The sequence below is a fragment of the Dysidea avara genome, chromosome 13, assembly GCF_963678975.1.
Source record: "Dysidea avara chromosome 13, odDysAvar1.4, whole genome shotgun sequence".
Lineage (NCBI taxonomy): Eukaryota > Metazoa > Porifera > Demospongiae > Dictyoceratida > Dysideidae > Dysidea > Dysidea avara.
Window position 1 is genome coordinate 5,174,260 of NC_089284.1, and position 20,051 is coordinate 5,194,310.

The window sequence follows — 20,051 nt, forward strand, 5'->3', positions numbered from 1 at the left end:
TATTATACAAACAAATACATTGTTTGAAAACACAGCATACAAGCGATACAACATGTATATGTATACACAGAATGGTGTTTAGTTGTTGTCACTGTATACAAATGCATAGAAGAGAGATGGATACAGTAATCATGTCATTGTCAAACTGACTGGCCAGACTTGGGGAGAACGTTGTGTGTTTTTGGCTCCAGCTGTTCGATATTGAGTTGATATATTGATAATTGGAAGAAGTACCATGTATAATGTATCCAGCTGGATTCCCACAGCAATGTAGACACAAGGGTCTAAAATCATTCAAACTTCAGAAAACTGTATACATAACTTGACTATAGTGAGTATCATACATTATACAGGTAGTACGAAAGGTTCTGGTGATTTGTCTAAGTAATAACCTTCATGCACATTCATTTTAGTTTTTGGCTTTATACAGCGCATGCAGACCTATACATTGTTTATTCATACTGAACTTCTCAACTTAAAAAGTAATGAGATGTACTGTGTTATAGTGGAAATTGAAAATGACTGTTCTATTAGAGTACTTTGAATATCAACATAAAAACTGATTGTACTTCACTGTTAGTGCCTTTTTCCGCACTTTTGCATGGGCTCCCAAACTTTGACATTACTGAATTGTAATGCTCTTGCTGCTGCAGGCCTGTATATGTAAAGAAAAGAGTTTCAGCACTCTTCTCTCACTACATAGCTGCTTGTGTACTACACTGCATGACTAGGTAACATTTAGAAAGAAGAACAGTGTTGGACACTGGATCTGTCAATAGATGAATTTCATAAGGAATTTTAAACCATTGCCCCTAGCAACCTGTATTTTGTAGGTGTGAATGTCAAAGGTAGCTAACCCAATTTTTAAATGGATACCATTTATAGGTCATAAGATATGACATTTTAAAGTTTGCAGCTTTCCCATACATTATCTATGGGAGGGGGTAACAGTTGCCCCTTCTGGGCAATCACATATGGGAAAACCACAATTTCAAAATATCATATCTCACGATCTATAATACTCTATCGCTTTAAAATTTGGAGAGGTTAATTGTGAGATTCACACCTACAAATAATGTTCAATTAAGAAATGACATTGATTGAATTTGCTGTTTTCCCACACATTATTTATGTGATTGCCCAGAAGGGGCAACTGTTGCCCCCTCCCATAGACAATGTATGGAAAAACGACAAACTTTAAAATGGTATATCTCATAACCTATATATGCTATCCTTTTAAAATTTGGAGATGTTACTATACTGAGACATTTACCCCTACAAATATTGTAAAATTCAGGTTGCTAGGGGCAACTTTTGTTATTATGAAATTCATCCATTATCCTCGACATCATGCACATTCTGTGCAAATAGTACTTTCACCAATATTGTTTGTTCCAACTGGGTGGGGTTAGCTGAGGTGTATATATACCACTGATGTGGTGTCTTTTCTCTTTCTACTTTGTGATTTAGTGATTATTGACAGGCACTATCTTGCAATTTGTGGGTGTCATAGTCATTCTTTACTGGACACGTCAAATTATGCTGCATGATACTAATATTCACAGCTGTACTGTGGAGGATGAGATCAAAATTAATCGTTCATAAATCATGTATATATGGACATTGAAAACTGAACTGTTTTATGATCTATATTGATCAAGATGAGTTGCTACCTAACACATGCATTGTTGGACTGTCATTGATTAGATTGCAAGTGTGTAATGCAATACCTTTAATACATCTTCTTGATGAAATGTTGACTAAGATCCTAGCAAACTAACACACATCAGTAATATGCGCATGCATATGCACTTTCCAAAATTTCTTAACCATTCTTTTAAGTTGACAGGCTGCAAGCATTGAAGGTAGTTAACAGCATAACTCTGAAAATTTAATGTATTTTTATTTACTGATAACTCTAATGCTTGTGTTCATCACCCTCAGTAGCAGATAGAGCACATCTGGAATGATGTGATTAATCTCAACAGAGATGCATGCTGACATCCCAGCTTTCGTTCCTGAACTGTGATTTAGGTTTATAATTCTAGTAGTGTGTATATATATATGTTCTAACTTGTATAATAGTCTGTATAGCACCTCCCACAGAATATATAACATGCTGATGACATCTCTAAAACCCATTGTGTATTGCCTTGTAGTATTCTGCTGCTTCACAGCTGTGCTGGTATGCACATCTGCACATTTATCAGTTATCCTATTATCAATAAGTGTATAATATGCGGGCTATGCATCATCATAGCAATTGTGTGCATGCATGCATGTGCATCTTATCATAGCAAGTGCTGTCATTTTTCGGAAAGCAGACAGAGAGCAAACCCAGATGTTTTGTTGCATTTTGTGACACTTTGACTAAGAGCAGCTGGCGGGTGACCACTGGTACACTTTGACTAAGGGCGACTTCCCAGTAGTATAATCTTCATTGTCAGATCTATAATAACTTTTTACTATCACAGCAATAAATACACAATGGGGCCTGCATATTATACAGTATGCCCGGTATAACATGTACACAATAATATGCAATACACTGAGAACACTTTCCATGCATGGTTACCACAGAGGACATTGTGTACATGGTGATACACCTTATAAATTAAATTAAATGTTCTTACCGACTTGAATTTGAACTGGACACTGGTTATAATTATGGATTGGTGCTAAATAAAACTGAGGAATTTTAAGTTTGATTAGCTAGGGATCAAAGAAATAAAAAATAGTGAAACAAGGGAGGTCACCTATATCTACATGAAGATGTACTGGTGGACATCAATTTTAATTCCTACTTTTGATATGCACAAAACACTTATTAATTATTTTACATATCTTCAGCAAACAATAGCCATCTTTTTGAGTAAGCTATAGGGTGGCTTTTTCTCCTGCTGACATAGCTACTTTAGTCAGTGACTCAGAATGCCTGTATAGAAAAGCCGTGTATGCTCATGTGTTATAAAATTCCTGTATAGCACTTGTCAGTCGTCACATGAGTCCACCTGTGATTGTATACAACCCTCCCTTTGATGTGTGTGTGTGTGTTGTGTGCACCCCCTAATAATTCTAACTTTCACCTACTTCAGCTACACTGAAGTCTATAGCAGGGGCGGATCTAGGATTTCAGATGGGGGGGTGCTAACATCATGGTCGGTTGGCTAAGAAGAGTGACAACTGGTTAATACAACTAGACAGCATGCGGAGCATGCTCTATCTAGGGGGGTCTGGGGGCATGCACCCACAGAAAATTTTTGCAAATTTAGCCTATTCAGTATTAAAATTTGGCAATATTTTTGACTGAAAAATGATGCCACTTTGTTTAAGTGATTCACAATGCTTGTAAAGCATTGTGAATCACCTAAGTGTAATAATGATGAAATGACACCATTATTCCAGAACAGTTGTAATAGCTGTCATATAAGGGCACAGCCAGTAACTAAAATATATTCTTTACATAAAGAGATGGAAGCAGCTGCACATGTTCAATACTTGCCATTAAGTTTATGTTTGAAATACCTTAATTTAGTGGTACATTAAATCTAGCAATTTTAGAGTTTGGTTTTTTGCTAATTGATTACATCAATTCACAAATTAATAAAATTTATATGGTAAATCCATCAATATACAAGATCACCAAATTTAGTGTATTGCTTGGCTTAAGGTATAACTAGTGTGCTTTACAGTCTAATGGCTCAAACTAGAATGTACAAACAGTGACAATGAAGAGAGGGCTTGAGAGGGCAAGTATACACTCACCATGCAGTGTGTATAGAGTACGCATACGTAGAATTTTCCAGCTAGGGGGTCTGGGGTGAATGCTTCATCTTGAAATTTTTGGAATATAGCTATCACAAGATTGAATCTGGAAGCTATTTTTAACCAAATACTCTATTGTACTGAAAGATTGTGGGGTACAAGATGGATGAGTTCAGTTGTAAGCAATTTTAGAAAAACAGAACTACACTTTTAAATGTTATTGGATTATAAGGCAATACATAATAGTGGATTGTCAAAGACATACACAGGATTGGATCTTAAGGTCACTGTAGAGATTTAAAATGCACACAAAAATAACTTCAACTTTGTAGTTGGTATATATATATATAGTGATTATAGTCACAGACTGTTCTGTTACTATTTCAATCTGACTTTTACAACCATATGGCCCCATCACCATATAACCAGAGTCCAAAGTCACTTACATATACAACTAGTTTTAGGCCACAACTAACCCCCTTATAATGTGACAGCATAAATGCTGTGGTATCATTTGAGCTTATACAGTTGAGCTTCAAGGGGTTTGGGAGTGCAAACCCTGTATGACATTAAGTTTTATTAGCTTCAATTGTTGCTATCGATTCAGATAAATGTAACATGGAACTTTGGTACTTATAAAGCAAGAACAAACAGTTCTCAGATAGCTACTACACCCTTGTTAACTGTATACATGCTAAGAAATTAACTGCTTTACTTAAGCATGTCAACCCAAGCATCAATGTGGCAACAACTGAAAATACCCACTATAATATTAAACTATTTGACAGAAGTTGTTCTCAGAAAGTGATTAGTATATGGCAGGATGTTTGGAGCAATAGCACACTGGAAACTTCTTGAAAAAAATATTATGATGTATGTTCTATTAGAGTATTTCGATTTTTAGCAGCTTTTAGGTTAAGTCTCACACCAAAAGTATAATTTGAATCCCTCTTAGTAATTCTAAGTTAAGATTAGCCATTATCCCTTCTCTTTCCATCTTTTCATTGCCATGTATATGTATAAGATGCAAGTGCATCTATACTACAACTTCTAGAAGCTTCCTAGCTTGCACATGGTAAAATTTTGGAGGGGGGGTGCTTCAGCACCCAAAGCACCCCTCCTAAATCCGCTCTTGTATAGGGACAATAAAATTACTAGTAGGAAAAACTACCATGTTGTTTAAGTTCAACGTAGCTATAGAGCCTTTATTATATTAAAAGGCTCCTGCACTTTGACGTATGTATCGATAGTAGAATGAAATAGCTAGTCAATAGTTACTGCTCTTGGCACTGAAATCAGCTAGGGCGGAGGAAGCATCTACAAGTTGGGTAGGCAACTGTGAGATCATACTTCTATCACCACCACCACCATGCAGCATTTGCAGTTAGGCTAGCCATAGAGAGTATATTCTACGTATGTATAATATACTATCTATATCATAATGGGCTATAGTATGTACGCGTTGAGCTGAATCCTCAAAAACATTTAATAACTCATGGATGCAATTACACACGATCTTGAAATTTGGTTCATTTGTAGTACTGCTTTACTCGCTAAAAATACTTCAAAATCTTTTAATTCAAATGTCTGACATAGTACTTACAGCCAATCAAAATTTTCACAATATATTTTTGGAAGCCATATAAGTACAGTGTCCATTACAGCCCTTTCCCGAACTTGTAATGGAGCCAAACCGTACGTGTCTGTTGTTAACACTTTTGCTGTTACCACTGATAATCTGGTTGCGGCTGAAATATTAGTCTGTTGAGAAAAAATCTAGCTATACTATTAATTTTTAGCTGTTTTTCAGGATTCAGTTCAACTTGTACATACTATAGTCCCAGAAAAAAGTGCTTTCTGAGATTGAATATCTGGAGATGATTATGGTTATGATTATATACTGGGTCGAGACAGCATAGCTGATAATTGACCCAGGTAATTACAAACAAAAAAACATTTAACATATACATGCATACATAAAATTATTTATTGTGTGATGACAAGGTGGTTGGTAAAAATTTCTGTGGATTGCTCTTCAATAAAGTTGTTAGGTAAAGTGTTCCATTCTTTTAAACTATTCGGAAAGAAACTTTTCGGATACGATATAGTGGAACTGACTGGGATGATAAATCGATGTTGATGAAGCTGTCTAGTTGGATACTGAGTTGGTAAGAAATAAGATGGTAGCTGTATGGAAGGAGTAAGCTGATGAACAATTTTGTGAAATTGGCTTAACCTATTAATGTGTCTTCTCTCTTGTAGGGTTGGCCATTCAAGGAAGTTCAACATATCTGTCACACTACTGTACCAACTAAAATCAGAAAGGACCCATCTTGCAGCACGTCGTTGGATTTTTTCTATGTCATATATTAAGTATTCATGATAAGGGTCCCAGACACAAGCTGCATACTCTAACAATGGCCTTATGATGGTAATGTAGGCATTTTGCTTGACATTACTACTACATTTACTTAAGTTGCGCCGAAGAAAATTTAAGGATCTGTTTGCTTTAATGCACATAGCTTGAATATCATACGACCATTGCATGCTTTCATGAAAAATAAGTCCCAGGTATCGATGTTGTTCTGTTACTTGAAGAGTTTCGTCATTTAAATTATAGCTAGTCATAATTAATGGTAGATGTTGATCTTGTACACCTTAATACTACACATTTGTCAATGTTCAATTGCATCTGCCACTTTTTAGTCCAGTTAAGAATGGTACTGAGGTCTCGTTGAAGGCACAGTGAATCTTCTAAGGAATCAATTATCATATACATAACGCAATCATCAGCAAAAAGCCGAACAGTTGAGGAAATATTTTCATCATGTCTAATGTTCAACAAAAACACGAGAGGTTCCAATACGGTTCCTTGTGGAACTCCAGACTTTACGGGTAGTTTACTTGACACATGATTTTCTAGAGTTACTTGTTGATTTCATATCTATAAAAAAATGGGATAACTGCTAAAATATATTAGGATATCGCTGACTGTTCTATTACAGTATCTCGCGATCCTGGAAAACCAGAGCAACCAGACTGTTTCCTATGGACTTGGAACATGGCTCAATAGCTACTAGTACCCGGTTCCGCCGCCCCTGGAAATGCATTTGAGCAAGTTAGGAAGTGTACATATCATAGTAGTGTCACACTGTCTACCAGTCTACGTGGCAGTTCATTTCCCTCACTTTAGCTAGAATACTGAGTACTTTAGTCAATAGTCTTGTGGATTTTACGGGGGGACCTTTCAGCGATCCTTGCTGCTGAAAGACGAGCTTATTTTAGATCACGTGATACACCGGATGATGCAAGTAGAAATAAGCGCAATTTAATCACGTGATATTTACAGTATTCGGAGAGTATACTATCTATTTGGTTGTGTGCAGGCGTTCATGTGTTGTTTGTTGGCGATGAAGAAGCTGCTCCATTTGCTGTCTTGTTGTTAAAGTTGGAGTATAATAATTCTCGTTTGGAATTTCCCTGTTTTATGAAGTTTTGATCACCGTATTGTTTTGTGGTTTCATTTGTAACAATTGTACCGATGCCCCCTCCATCACGCCAGTCGAGGCATTTGTGGGTCGGTAATTTACCAGAAGACGTTGACAAGGATAATATTACGGATTATTTTTCAAGGTATAGCCGTGCTTTCTATTTGATGCTCACCCCCAAGTTGATTTTTGCACTTGCAGGTTTGGCAAGGTTGAAGGAGTTCATATTTTGCCTCAACGTTATCCTGGACAAGGAATTGCCGCATTTGTTGATTTTTATGATGTTCACTCAGCTGTGGATGCTGTGCAAAGTGCACAAACATTTAGTGGTCGTGAAATTCGTGTAAATTACAAGTTTAAAGATGGTGCTGGAGGGCCAAGATTTGGTGGAAGGCAAGAGCAAGGCTCTCCACACCGTGATAGGGAGAGATACAGTGATAAGAAAGCACAGAGAAGGTATAATGATTGCCGCATGCTTGAGCAAAAGCGAGTGATAGTTTCTGAAAGTCTTGTTGGTATTACTTGTGTTAAAGAAACCCTATTTGTCATGGAGTCTTCGAGTTTGCTTTGAGAAATTGCTTTGCTGATTTTGCGACAGTTTTTAGCTGGAGGATATTGTTGTTTTGCTGATATATTGTTACTATTTCTGGAGACATAAGCTTATTGTTTTGTTTATTGTTGTTGTTGTTGCTTCCTATTGTATACATGACTTGGCTTGTGGCAGGACCAGTGAGATGGAATTGTTGTCGTTATTGTTGTATTAGTTGTTTACAGTCCAGTAAGGTAAGACATCTTTGAACAAGCGACTTGTGTTATCTTGTGTAATTTACTTGGTTGACTTACATGTAACACAATGCTTGATTTCCACCATTACCCACAGGCAATACCTTACCAAGTTGAAGCATTACTACTGTAACTGTATTCTTATGCTTTGTATTTCTGTTGTTATATTAGCTGTGTGGCTTGGTTATCACTAATTAATATTAATATTGACTATAATTAATACTGTGTATTTTATCAGGTCTAGGAGCAAATCAGCCTCTTCAAGTAGCTCCAGTTCCAGCAGTTCTGCAGCATCTAAGGAAGGCTCTCGTGCTCGGTCTGCCAGTCCTCATTCCAGCCGGTCTAGTAGCTCATCTTCTAGCAGTTCAGACACAACAAAAGGCGATGATAAGAAAAAGAAGGCAAGCAAGAGGAAAAGTAGAAGTCGCAGTCGTTCAGCATCACCTGGACCACGACTGGGCTTGTTTGTTAAAGTGTCTAACTTGCCGTCGCGGCCTACAGGTTCATTTTGGTGATAGTAGAGTTTGATTTGCTATCTTAGCTTTTTGCAGACAACACAGTGCGTGAGGAACTCTACTTTGAGTTGCGTAAACACTGCAATCTGCACACTGTCCGAATCTACCGGGACAATGGAGACCGTTATGCAGTGGTCAAATTTAGGGAGTGAGTTGGGATATTTTAGAATTGTTTTTATTAGTACAGAAAACATATGTACTATGTTCATTGTGTTCCTGAAGTGCCTATAAAATGAAGCCTGGGATGGTATATATGTACTTGATTCTTCTGGGTGGTGAATGGCTTTTCATTATGAATAACCTTGTTTTGATAGAAAATTGGATAGAACAAAACAACTGTCAATCTGGTTTAAAGTTAAAAACATTGGTGAATTGAGAGTTGTGTTTTCATTGTGTTGTGTGTTATGTTCAGTGATGAAGTAATGGTGTGTGTAGTGTCACTGATAGCCAGAAGATGTACTCAGAGTGTAGTGGAAAATCTTTTATGGGAAGCAAGATGAAACTGACTGCATGGCATCCGGGTGAGTGAGTTAATGTATTCTTTGTATTAGTATGGTGCAATGTACCTGCAGAATTGTCAGGTGCTTGTTGCTTAGCGTAATTCCCACAATCTGTTTTGCTTGTGGCTTTTCAAAGTGAATGAAGTGATTCAGTTTTGTTGTGCTTGTAAAGTGTAAAGTCACACTCAAGTAATGGAGTTTATCCACAATGACGTCGTGAACACAAGATGGCCGTGTTATATAGGTACAAGACAACACAATAAACAATTTGTATTGCATGGTGAAAAATTTTTAGAGATAATGCTTGTTTGCAATGGTTTTTGTTATGTTATACCTGTACCCGTTGGATACTGGTCGGTATCTTTCTTCACGAGTGAAATATGATCAATCAAAACAAATTTCTCCATAGATGCCTGTACATTAGTACCCCAAATAACGCAGCCATCTTGTGCTCGTGGCGTCATTGTGGATAAAGTCCATTCATCCATTTTTCAAAACAAGAAAAACATTTAATTGTCTATATAGTATTTAACACTGAATGAACTCATTGTAGAGTGTCTTTGTTGCTGATAATAGTATGCTGTTTCTCTGCCAGAACGACGAAGGTCCTTCTATGATAACTACCAATCTGGTGATCACTATGGTGGTGGTATCCAATATGGAGGCCGTCACATGCAGCACTACAGTGGCGGAGGTGGTACTGGTGATGATGTACTTGAAGCAGACACCACAAGAACCCTATTTGTTGGAAACATTCCACGTAGCACTAGTGTGTACGAGCTGAAGGACTACTTCATACGGTTTGGTCATATATTGGTGAGTAATTGAATGTCACACTGGAAAGGATGCATTAAATATAATTTTGTGTAATTTATTTGGACAACCTTGTAGTTTTAATAGTAGTCTTAATCCCTTAGATACTACTAAAGATGGTTGTGCCTGTTATTAGGGGGTTGTACATGTTGCTGTAACACATATTCACATGCTTGTACTTTGTAGGATGTAGAGATAAAGAAGGGACAAGGACAGGCAACATATGGATTTGTGTTATTCTTTGATCTTATGAGTGCGCGTACTGCCAAGAAGTTTATGGATGGAACTATGATAGGTCGTAACACCATCAAGGTCAGTTTGACCCACAGTGTGTGTAGTATACTATTGTGGGGAGTATATAGAGTTGATTTGATAGCGTTGTCAGGATGCTTTAGCATTGCCAAGTTGCATTTGAAGCCTGTTTTTGAGTTTAACTGTGGAGTGTACACACTACAAGAGCTGGGGCTTTTGTAACTGTGAAGGCATCATAGGTTGCTGTAATAAGCTTGCATATTCCCAACAGGTTGGCTTTGGTAAAGGACCTCCCAGCAAGAGCCTGTGGGTTGATGGTGTTGATCCCACCATGAGTGACTCTCAGGTGGAGAAGCATTTCTCACGTTATGGAACAGTTGTAAATATTGGATTTGATCGTCAACGTTGTACAGTAGTGGCAGCCTATAACAGTGTTGAGATTGCTAAGGAAGCTATGTTAGATCTTCGTGGAACAATAATTGGAAAGACAAGAGTTCGTGTGTTGGTGAGGATGGTTTGCAGTGATTTCTTGGTGCTTTTATTGTGGGTCATTGTATAGGTTGATTTTTGTAGCAAGGAGGCACGTTTAGCATTCTTTCAAGCATTGGAACAAGGAGACCTCGATGGACCGGATTTCCCTCCTGGATTTGATCCATGGGTACCACCTGGTCCTGGACGGGGTGGCTTCAATCCTCACGGCAGACAATTTTACCGTGGACACCAACAAATGGACTATGGGTACAACCCCTTTGTGGAGGGGCGTGGTAGGGGAGGGTACCATATGGATCACATGAACAGGTATCAGGACCCAGATTATGATGACTATGGGGAACAGTTGAGAGCTTACAGTGCCAAGAAGGAACGGGAGAGAGATTATCATCAGAGGAGACACCGACGCAGAAGTAGCAGCTCAGAGAGTGGTTCACGTAGTAGTTCAGAGGACGGAGAGCGCTCTTCAAAGAAAGGGCGAAGAAAGCGCAAGTCAAGCAGTGATAAAGAAGCTAGTGAAACAGAAGGAAAAGGAAGGCACACAAAGAAGACAAAGAACCCTACCAAAGATGAGCGTGCTGATTCTGATAGTGATGCTGAAGATGTATCAGCAAAGAAAACAAGAAAGAAACCCGCCACGCCACCATCAGATAAAGAAAAAGGAAAGGATTCAGAGGATTCTGAGGAGGAGAAGACATCAAGTAAACAAGAAACAAATAACAAGAAGGAAGATGACAGTGATGGTGAAACTGAAAAGAAGCAGATGTAAGATTTTTGATGCATGTTTTTTATGATGGTAGTAAATTTTCTCTTTTCAGTTTAAAATTCAAGGTTGCAAAGAAGCCACGGATAGAACCATCGGCAATGCTATCATCAGATTCTGATGGTGAAGGTGCTGGTGAAAAAGATAAGCCACAAATGCCTAATGACACACAGAAAGCTCACATAGTCCCCAAGGATGAAGACATTAGTGGTGGTGACCTGAGTGACATGGACGATGAAGATTTGAGTGTAACAAAATCTGATGCAAACAAGAAGGCAAGGAATGATGATGATGAAAAAAAAGGAAAGGGGTTGAAGGACAAAAGGTCTCGTAGTTATCGTGGCAAGGCAGATGACATGGATGGTGGTGATTCAGATGATGCTATGTTGAAGAAAGAAGACAGTAGCAAGAAGGCAAAGCCAGCTACTAAAGAACTGCCACTCCGTTATCGTGAAGAAGGCGAAAGCTCTGTGAAGCGTAACAGACGATCTGACCGTCCTCAGTCACCTTCCAGCCCTCCGCCTGTGTTTGATCGGAGGAGCAAGTATGGTACGTCACCTCGTCGTTACAGGAGCAATTCCAATAGAAGACGCAGTCAAGGGTCGTCATCGCCACACCACCGCCAACAGCAACAGGACTCCAAAACATACAGGGGTGGAAGTGGGGGACATCCCTATTATGGCTCCTGGCAACGGGTTAAATCACCTCGACCACAACAGCAGCGTGGACGTTATGAAACCAACAGATCCCGCTCCCCTGATAAACGTCATCAAGGAGATGATGACCAGTCATGGAAGGATTCGCGTTACTCATCACAGCGAGGTCGTGCTGACAAGAGGAAGTCAGCTGGCGAGAGTAGTAGTGAAGTGAAGAGACGTCGTACGGACGCTGGTGGTCCCAGGTCCCCATCAGCCACTCCTCCTCTGCCTCCTGACATGGAAGAGCCACGTCCACAGTTACCAACTGAGCCACCGCCTACCCAACCAGAGGCACCCCTCCCAACTGAGGGCAGTTTTATGCCATCACTGAAGGATACTAAGTCTAGAGAACCTGTCACAGGTGAGCAATACATGCAGTAGATATTGTAGACACTTGTCTGCTCATAGCTACAACTACCACAGTCCAGCCACCATCACAACCTTACTCTAGCCAACCACTGCAACAACAGTTAGCTCAACAGCCAGGGGCCGACACTCTTGTGGAATTGCTCAGGAGGTGAGGTGTCTTGATGCTGTGCATTATATCATCTATGCTATACCATTGTAGGTATCCAGTAATGTGGCAAGGTCATTTCACCCTTAAGAATGACATGGCTGCTGTCCAACTGCATTTCCTGTCTGGCAACATGGAGCTTGCAAAGAAATCACTACCATTCCCTACCCAAGATAAACCAACGCCGTCACTTAGAATAGCTCAGCGGATGAGACTGGAAGCTACACAGATTGAAGGAGTTGATAAACGAATACAAGTAAGTACACATATATTGCACCAATACAGTTGTATATGGAGGGAAACATTACATCATCACTGTAGATGGCCGCTGAACACTGTTTGTTATTGGCACTACCATGTGGTCGTGATCCACTTGATGTCCATGCACAGACAAGGGCACTGAAGACCAGTTTCATCAGCTACTTGATGCAAAAACAAGCTGCCGGGATTATAAATGTCACAAGTCCCCAGGTAAACAATATTTGTTTTAATAGAAGTTTGATATGGTATTCAATCTCCCTTGCAGCAAGCCAACTTTGTTCTGCACATTTTCCCACCATGTCCGTTCTCACATGGTCACTTAGCCAGGGTAGCACCAGATTTGTTGAGTAGTGCTTCTGATAGTGGCCATCTTATGGTGATCATTGCAACAGCATGACTGATAGAAATTTGTAGCTGCTTTAGGTGTTATCTTTTGTTGTGTACATAGAGAATTGCAATTGCACTTTTATATTGGTCAATTTTAGTTATCAATTTAATTTAATGCGCACCAAGTGTATGTTTTATAAGAAAACCAAGTATGTCAAACGATATTTCGAACGTACGTGACACATAGTACTGGGGTGAATTAAATAGCCTGTTGATCTAGAATGGCAACAGCAAGACGGTGGAGAACAACGACGATGACTACAAAGTGATGGTTCTGCAGCCAGACCCTAAAGGCAATTCGTTTGACGAAATTACAAAATATATTGACGAGAACATTAGAGTATTTCGAGTAAGGGCTTTGTCAAATCTCACAGCCTGTTACACAGTTTAATTCCTTCTAGTACATACCGTGGATTGTGGGCTGTGCTGGCGTATTGGTGTTGGTTGGGTCTGCAAACATGGTGAGCATATGCACAACAGCTCTTTCATGCTTCATGAAAAAGCTGTTGTGATTGTGAACGTGCAGGTTAGGAGATATGCAGGAGCCGCTGGTGTTCCACGACGATTAATATATGCTAACTCTGTACTACATGGACGAGTGGCAAAGACCGAACAACAATCGTTACTGGTCTGGCATACTCCATTGTTACGTCAACTGTTCAGAGTAGGATTACGCCCACCTGGTAAGAAAAGTTGATAAGCTCTCTACGTACTGTTGTTGATTCCAGCTAATGTTGAGTCGCGTGATCTGATTAAAGTGCAGTTTTCTGGAGTGTCACTGAATTCAGCCCCTGACAAGACAGCTGTGTGGCTAAGGCAGACTTTGCTAACCAGATCAGTACAGTTTAGGCTGCTGCACCAGAAGGATGATTACATTGAGTGTATTGTACATAGCTGGAGACCAAGATGGTTTCATTATGTAAGATGCGTATCTGGCCACTGTATATGTGGGCTATTTTTGGCCAATAAATCCACATACCTGGTATCAAGAGTTCATAATATATATACTAAGGAGAGTATCCAGGGGCGGATCCAGAGTTTGGAAAGAGGGGGGCACCTTTCTGAAAAACAGTTGAAGACCAAAAAAAAAAAAAAAAAAAAAAGGTCACGACAATAATAGCTAGTTATCCTTACCAACTATATCACGTCTGTTATGTAAAATAAAATCCTATTTATAGCTTCATAGGTAAGCTACACTGCCTCATGAACATTGTGACTGCTTTATTAGAGTAATTGACTGCTCTATTAGAGTATCTCGATCTTGTATGCAATTTCTTGAAGGGGGGGGGGGGGGGGGCATTTGCCCCAAATGCCCCATCCTGGATTCGCCACTGGTATCCTACTCTCATATACCCCTGTAGAAAGGCGTATCGTGAAATTATGACGTAACGACAAGATGTCGCGGTTTGTGACGTACATGAAGCCGTAAAAGTGCAAGAATCGTTAGCACCGTTTCACACTTGCGACGCTCAGGATAGCCGTATTCGCGAATGGCCTAGTAAGAAACGCCTACAAAGCGGTCTTAACCCATGAAGGAACGATTGTAGTTGGGTGAGAAACGCTTAGAGCTGGAGTTAATTTGGTTGCTAGCGACGTTGGTAGGCACGCGTTCAATCGATACCATGTTCAACTAATGACATCATTAATTATGCAAAGAAAAACGGGCGAACTCAGAAGTGTTACGTCATAACTTCACGATACGCCTTTCTACAGGGGTATATGAGAGTAGGATACTCTCCTTAGTATATATATTATGAACTCTTGCTGGTATGCAATAGACATGCACTAGGTAGTCACTTGAGGACGACTTATTTTTTTATCACATTGTGCCATTTGGTGTTATCAATGCTAGGTTACCAATGAAATTATCATTAACGGTACTCCACAGAACTATGTAGTTTGGTTTGTGTTCATTGCAGGGACCAAGGAAGAAGTATTGTGTGAATGAAGAGCTGGTATCAGCTGGACTGGGTACAGTAGAAGAACTGAAGGGGTTCCACAATCATACAGCTAGCGTCAAATTTATACAACAGTTAATCAGACAAGAGAAGACTGCACAACGTAAAGGCAAAGGTGTTTGGCAAGGAACTGACCATGAATCAAGTTGGAATAGACTGCGTCATCAGATAAATAGACTACTAGGAAGATCAAACAAAAATGATTATCATAGCACGTCCCTTCCAATTTCAGGTGTAGCTGAAGACTTCTCTAGTCATAAACACTAATGTTGCCATTTGATTCATGTAATTCAAAAAATAGCATGTAATGTATGTGACGATGGTGATTAAAATTCTGTCAAATCATCATTGAAATACAAGTGGATTGCTGGCAAAAACTGGTCTTCGTCCATGTTGAGCTCATAAAATGTTTCGCTCTCATCAGTGATTCCATTCTGTTGCAGGGTCTTCGTCATGTCAAGGTTATTACCTATGGTATGTCTTGAATACAGCAAGTTATCACCCATTTGTATAGAAGTTACCATTGTATTTCCATGTGTAACTAGCTGCGTGTGTGTTGTAGAGTAGGTAACGGTTCAATATTTCCATCATTGTTTCTTCACTGCATACCTTGAATTAGAAGGCCATCATTAATATGTACATACAGAAAGAAATTATTTAATATGCATGCTGGCTGTATATGACAGTTGAGCATTCTATTTAGCAGAGGGGTCTAACTAAGATTTATGTACTACCCACAAGTAACCTTGTTCAACCCATTTTTGGAATGCGACATTTCAATTTGTAGAAATTTTGTGCATTTATGTGAAAGACTACGAATTTTCGCCAGATTGAAATTTCTATAATTTAATTTCATAGATTTTTGTGGGTAAACATCAACCACTTGATTCAAGAATTTATGAACTGACATGCTGAAGAGTGTCTTTGTTGCAGGGAAACATACATAATTATGAACACAGATAAGAGTATTTATTTATGATGCTAAAATTTTAGGGATTTAGTATATGCATTCATCTTGTTGTCAATTTAGTAAAAAGCTTAATGTCTTGACAGTGTGCTCACTGAAACATGGGGGTTCCAATTACTATGGGGGAATCTCACCTCAATAGTTTGCTCTTGTAGTGTTAAAGTATTGATTAATCTTATCTTCCTGGTCTTCTCAGTCAGTTTGCCAATATTGTAGCTGTCGTTTTTCCACCATGGTATTCCAAAGTTGTTAGACCAATCGGACCGAGGACAATTTGGAGGGATGTGCACAAATCTTCCCATTGGTGTGTATGGAGCAACACAGGTTGTGATTGGATCGATGTGTGTCTTGATCTGCATGTACGTGATACTCTTAAATACAGTTAACTGCTTTTCAGATTTCTTACATCTTTTGTCCTTGGGTCAAACCAATGTGAGATGTCTTTCCCAGCATGTGCAACAATCGGTTTTAATAGTACATTTCCTATACAAAATTGCTAAACATGCAAACAGTCTACAGTAATCCCCTAACATGATACCTGAGTATTCTTCACAAAGGGGAGTCAAATCATACACATTACCCAAGAACGATACCCAGCAATCTGAGCTGGTGTTGTGAACAGCTACCTCGCTTGGGGTGAAGTATTTGGCGCGGGACATCCTTTACGCCTGTTACTATGGCAATGACTCTATTAAAAGCACACCGGAATCGAATAATTTAGCGCGGTTGTTTGTTGCTGCGGGTATCTCGATGGTTTCATGATGGAAAGTACTGACAATATTGATGATTCCTCTGCGGTGACTGCAAGAGAAAAGCTTAACGCGTACCTGGGCTCGCAGATGAAAGTAACTGTGAGCGATGGGAGAGTGTTGATAGGAGAGTTTATGTGTACAGATAAGGACAGGAACTTAATACTTGGAAACTGTGACGAGTACATTCCCTTAAGTGAGTCAAGAAGAGGTGTTAAAGATTGACCATAATTTGTGGCCCAAGAGTGGTACATGCATACACAGTTTATGAGTTTATAACTGAGGTGGTCTTGGACTGTAGTGGTGGAGTACCTCATTTTTCCAGTAGAAATTTATTTATTTGAAAAATGAAAGAAATGTGAATGACAGGGAAAAAAAGCAATTCTAATATTCAAAGCAGTTTTGAAATTATAGAAGTTTAGCCTGCAGGAATTTTTTTGAAGGTGTAAGGATTTGGCAATAAAAATCCAAATTTAAATCTGCAAAGTTTGTGTGTGACATTCAAATTTCAATTTCAATGGAGCTTTTTTCCCACTAATGTGCTAAAAATTAGCTGTGCACACAGGCATCAGATTTCAAACTCAACACAAAAGTTGTTTTGAGTTGAAAGTCTTGTGGTGAACCTTTTTGTCATTTTTGTAAATACCTACAAAAAAGTTACTAGTTACTATGCAGAACTTTAGATGAAAAAAAAAAGCTTGTTTGCGTTCGGTAATAACATTAAAAAATTGGGGCTATTGTTTTATCCATCTAGTTTGGTACTGTTGCATACAGCTATATGGTATGATTAGATAATCAGTAGTCTTGAGCTAATCTATTCACAGTGGTCTACAGTACACACGTGTATTATGTAGTAAAATATTTATTGGTAATTTTTTTTTCTCAAAATACTGTACTCTTACAATTGAGCATTTGTTGGCAAATCACAAGATTTGCTATATTTCTGAAGATTTGCTCTCTCTGTCTCTCTCTCCCTCTTTGTCACATTTTGGTATGGCATAGGATCAATAAAATTAATTACTACTACATTATGCAACTACTATCGTAATAAACTATCGTATTGTGATGCAAGTATCATGATAATCGATATAATAGCAAAACCATTCAGCTCAGTGTAGCATACTTTTGTATCATTATAACACTGCAAGATGGTAACTGATTTTTAAAAATCTTTCACCAACAGGTCGTGATGGACAGGATAACAGACAAGCATTATCAAGGACATTGTCCCTTGCAATTGTACCGGGACACCATATATCATCATTATCAATAGCTAAAAAGAACACTACACCCACAAGCACTACTGTTGAACCAAATGTGGATGAATTAAAAGAAAGTGACAGTGATAAAAAAGACGTAGAAGAAAACGAAAACGTTGGTGAACATAGTGATAAAGACGGAGATCAAGTAGAGTGTACGGAGCAACATGACCAAGCCCACGAAACTGTTAATACCCCGCCAGTGGTTGTGACGTAACAATAAACTCATTCTTTGTACAGATTTAATTAATTTGATTTTTTGTTATAATTCCTTGTCTACCGATCGCTTTTAGCCAGAGGACTAGTAGTTACATAGCGGGAGATAAAAATGCCAAGTAAAAAGGGACGATTGAGTGATGATGATAAATTATTACAAAGGACGGGTCGAGACGTGTCCACGACCGCTTCAGCGCTGTTTTATGGACATGCCATCATAGTTTCAGCTCTGCCACTCTGTAAGAATAATAACGCATGAAATTATATCACTGTATCGTTGTTAGTTAACCAATCAAGTGAGAGTTGGGTTGAACATGTGGCTAAACGCATGGTGGGCGATTATTAAAATTACAATGACCATAGCATACACAACTCGTGCCATGGAAGGGTTTCTAGTAGACAATATCATGTGAAATATTATCCAGACCTTGTTGTATATTGTTTTTAGGGCTGTGCTGGAGAGTGTATATGCTGGACATGTTCACCTTCTCATTATTGTTCTTGTCAATGACTCTCTTGAGCACGTGGCTACTATTCCAGTCCTACAAGAGAGTAATGTTCTCACTGAAGCACAAGTTAGTATACCAACTGGTAGCTGTGAGTTGTATATACTATGGCTACATGTAGGATAGCTCAGAGGCGTGAGAATGCTGTTAGTAAAGAGATCATCAAACAACTGGGGGACACAACCGAGGGGAAGAAGATGTCCAAAACTGACAAAGATCAGAGGTATTAATAGAACACTGTATTTCCTATGTTGCTCTTTTAATGATTTTTGCTTCCTTTTGTTTAGGGTAGAATGGAAGGTGAATGAAGTGGCTGATTCTGAAGCAACCACATTTGCAATTTTCTACAACAACACATTGTTCTTGTTCCTCTTTTTGCTGCTGTCATACTTGTGCAGAGGCTTTCACCCAGCAGTGTATCCTTATCTGTCTGTGTAGCATTGTGTGTGTGTGTGTATGCGTGCGTGTGTATGCGTGCGTGTGTGTGGTGTATCTATGCAAGTAAAAAGCATCATTAGGTGATTTGGTAAGTTAAAATGTGCTCAAGCACACACTGTGTATGTATGTGCAAAGTGTAGAACTCACTGTATATGTGTAAGATATATAAACTCACTCTGTTGCCACTTGTACTCCTTAACTCACATACTCCAGCACTTACTCAGTGTCAATGGCTGGCTCAGGATTCATCCTTCTGTTCATCTCGAGTACTTAAAGGATGGTGCTCATTACTAGGAGAAACTATGAGTTTAGATTTATAAATTAAAATTTTCGTATGTGTATCTGTAAATTCTACATAACCAATAATAATAATCTTTGTAAAGCATCTTGATATAGTACAGTACAGTGCCCCTAGTAATATCAAAGGATAGTTTATTTTGTTGTCCTTAATTTACCATTCAAGTGCAGCCTCCTAAATTAACTGTCATGCAACTTCCTTATATGGAGGTATCACTTTGTACAACCACTTCACTATGGAAACAAGTTTCTGGCCTCCAAGGGGGGTGGTACCCTTTTTATTTTGTGACCTTTCATGAAATTGGTCGATTTTTAACTAGGTTCTGTGTGGTAGACAACTCGTTAGTAATTTACAGCTTGGTGCATTATTGATCCCGATATGTACCCACGTTGCACCCCATGGTGTCCCAAGTGTCCGCCCTTCAATAGGGGT

General features: G+C 38.9%; 5 protein-coding genes across 5 annotated transcripts; 4 read left to right on the top strand and 1 right to left on the bottom strand.

Moving 5' to 3' along the window:
- Positions 1 to 7,112: 7,112 nt before the first annotated feature.
- Positions 7,113 to 13,349, top strand: LOC136241998 (msx2-interacting protein-like). The gene is made up of 14 exons (XM_066033311.1): positions 7,113 to 7,398; positions 7,455 to 7,709; positions 8,275 to 8,537; positions 8,588 to 8,699; positions 8,987 to 9,072; positions 9,647 to 9,867; positions 10,051 to 10,176; positions 10,388 to 10,621; positions 10,676 to 11,370; positions 11,424 to 12,427; positions 12,475 to 12,583; positions 12,635 to 12,836; positions 12,902 to 13,051; positions 13,107 to 13,349. Exons 1-14 carry the CDS (start codon positions 7,307 to 7,309, stop codon positions 13,236 to 13,238), a joined length of 3,681 nt encoding a protein of 1,226 aa, XP_065889383.1. The 5' UTR covers positions 7,113 to 7,306; the 3' UTR covers positions 13,239 to 13,349.
- On the top strand, positions 13,333 to 15,550 carry LOC136241999 (protein C3orf33 homolog). Its single transcript, XM_066033312.1, has 6 exons — positions 13,333 to 13,400; positions 13,449 to 13,577; positions 13,630 to 13,689; positions 13,755 to 13,911; positions 13,957 to 14,147; positions 15,148 to 15,550. The coding sequence occupies exons 1-6, from the start codon at positions 13,380 to 13,382 to the stop codon at positions 15,451 to 15,453; spliced, it is 864 nt and encodes a 287-aa protein (XP_065889384.1). The 5' UTR covers positions 13,333 to 13,379; the 3' UTR covers positions 15,454 to 15,550.
- On the bottom strand, positions 15,456 to 16,858 carry LOC136242000 (cytochrome b5 domain-containing protein 1-like). Its single transcript, XM_066033313.1, has 5 exons — positions 16,692 to 16,858; positions 16,560 to 16,636; positions 16,288 to 16,506; positions 15,708 to 15,795; positions 15,456 to 15,655 (listed from the first exon to the last, which is right to left on the bottom strand). Exons 1-5 carry the CDS (start codon positions 16,810 to 16,812, stop codon positions 15,513 to 15,515), a joined length of 648 nt encoding a protein of 215 aa, XP_065889385.1. The 5' UTR covers positions 16,813 to 16,858; the 3' UTR covers positions 15,456 to 15,512.
- On the top strand, positions 16,840 to 18,429 carry LOC136242003 (N-alpha-acetyltransferase 38-B, NatC auxiliary subunit-like). Its single transcript, XM_066033315.1, has 2 exons — positions 16,840 to 17,098; positions 18,086 to 18,429. The coding sequence occupies exons 1-2, from the start codon at positions 16,912 to 16,914 to the stop codon at positions 18,376 to 18,378; spliced, it is 480 nt and encodes a 159-aa protein (XP_065889387.1). The 5' UTR covers positions 16,840 to 16,911; the 3' UTR covers positions 18,379 to 18,429.
- A 52-nt stretch (positions 18,430 to 18,481) lies between these two features.
- Positions 18,482 to 19,706, top strand: LOC136242002 (translocon-associated protein subunit gamma-like). Its single transcript, XM_066033314.1, has 5 exons — positions 18,482 to 18,616; positions 18,826 to 18,952; positions 19,005 to 19,106; positions 19,171 to 19,299; positions 19,535 to 19,706. Exons 1-5 carry the CDS (start codon positions 18,490 to 18,492, stop codon positions 19,593 to 19,595), a joined length of 546 nt encoding a protein of 181 aa, XP_065889386.1. The 5' UTR covers positions 18,482 to 18,489; the 3' UTR covers positions 19,596 to 19,706.
- The last annotated feature ends 345 nt before the right edge of the window (positions 19,707 to 20,051 follow it).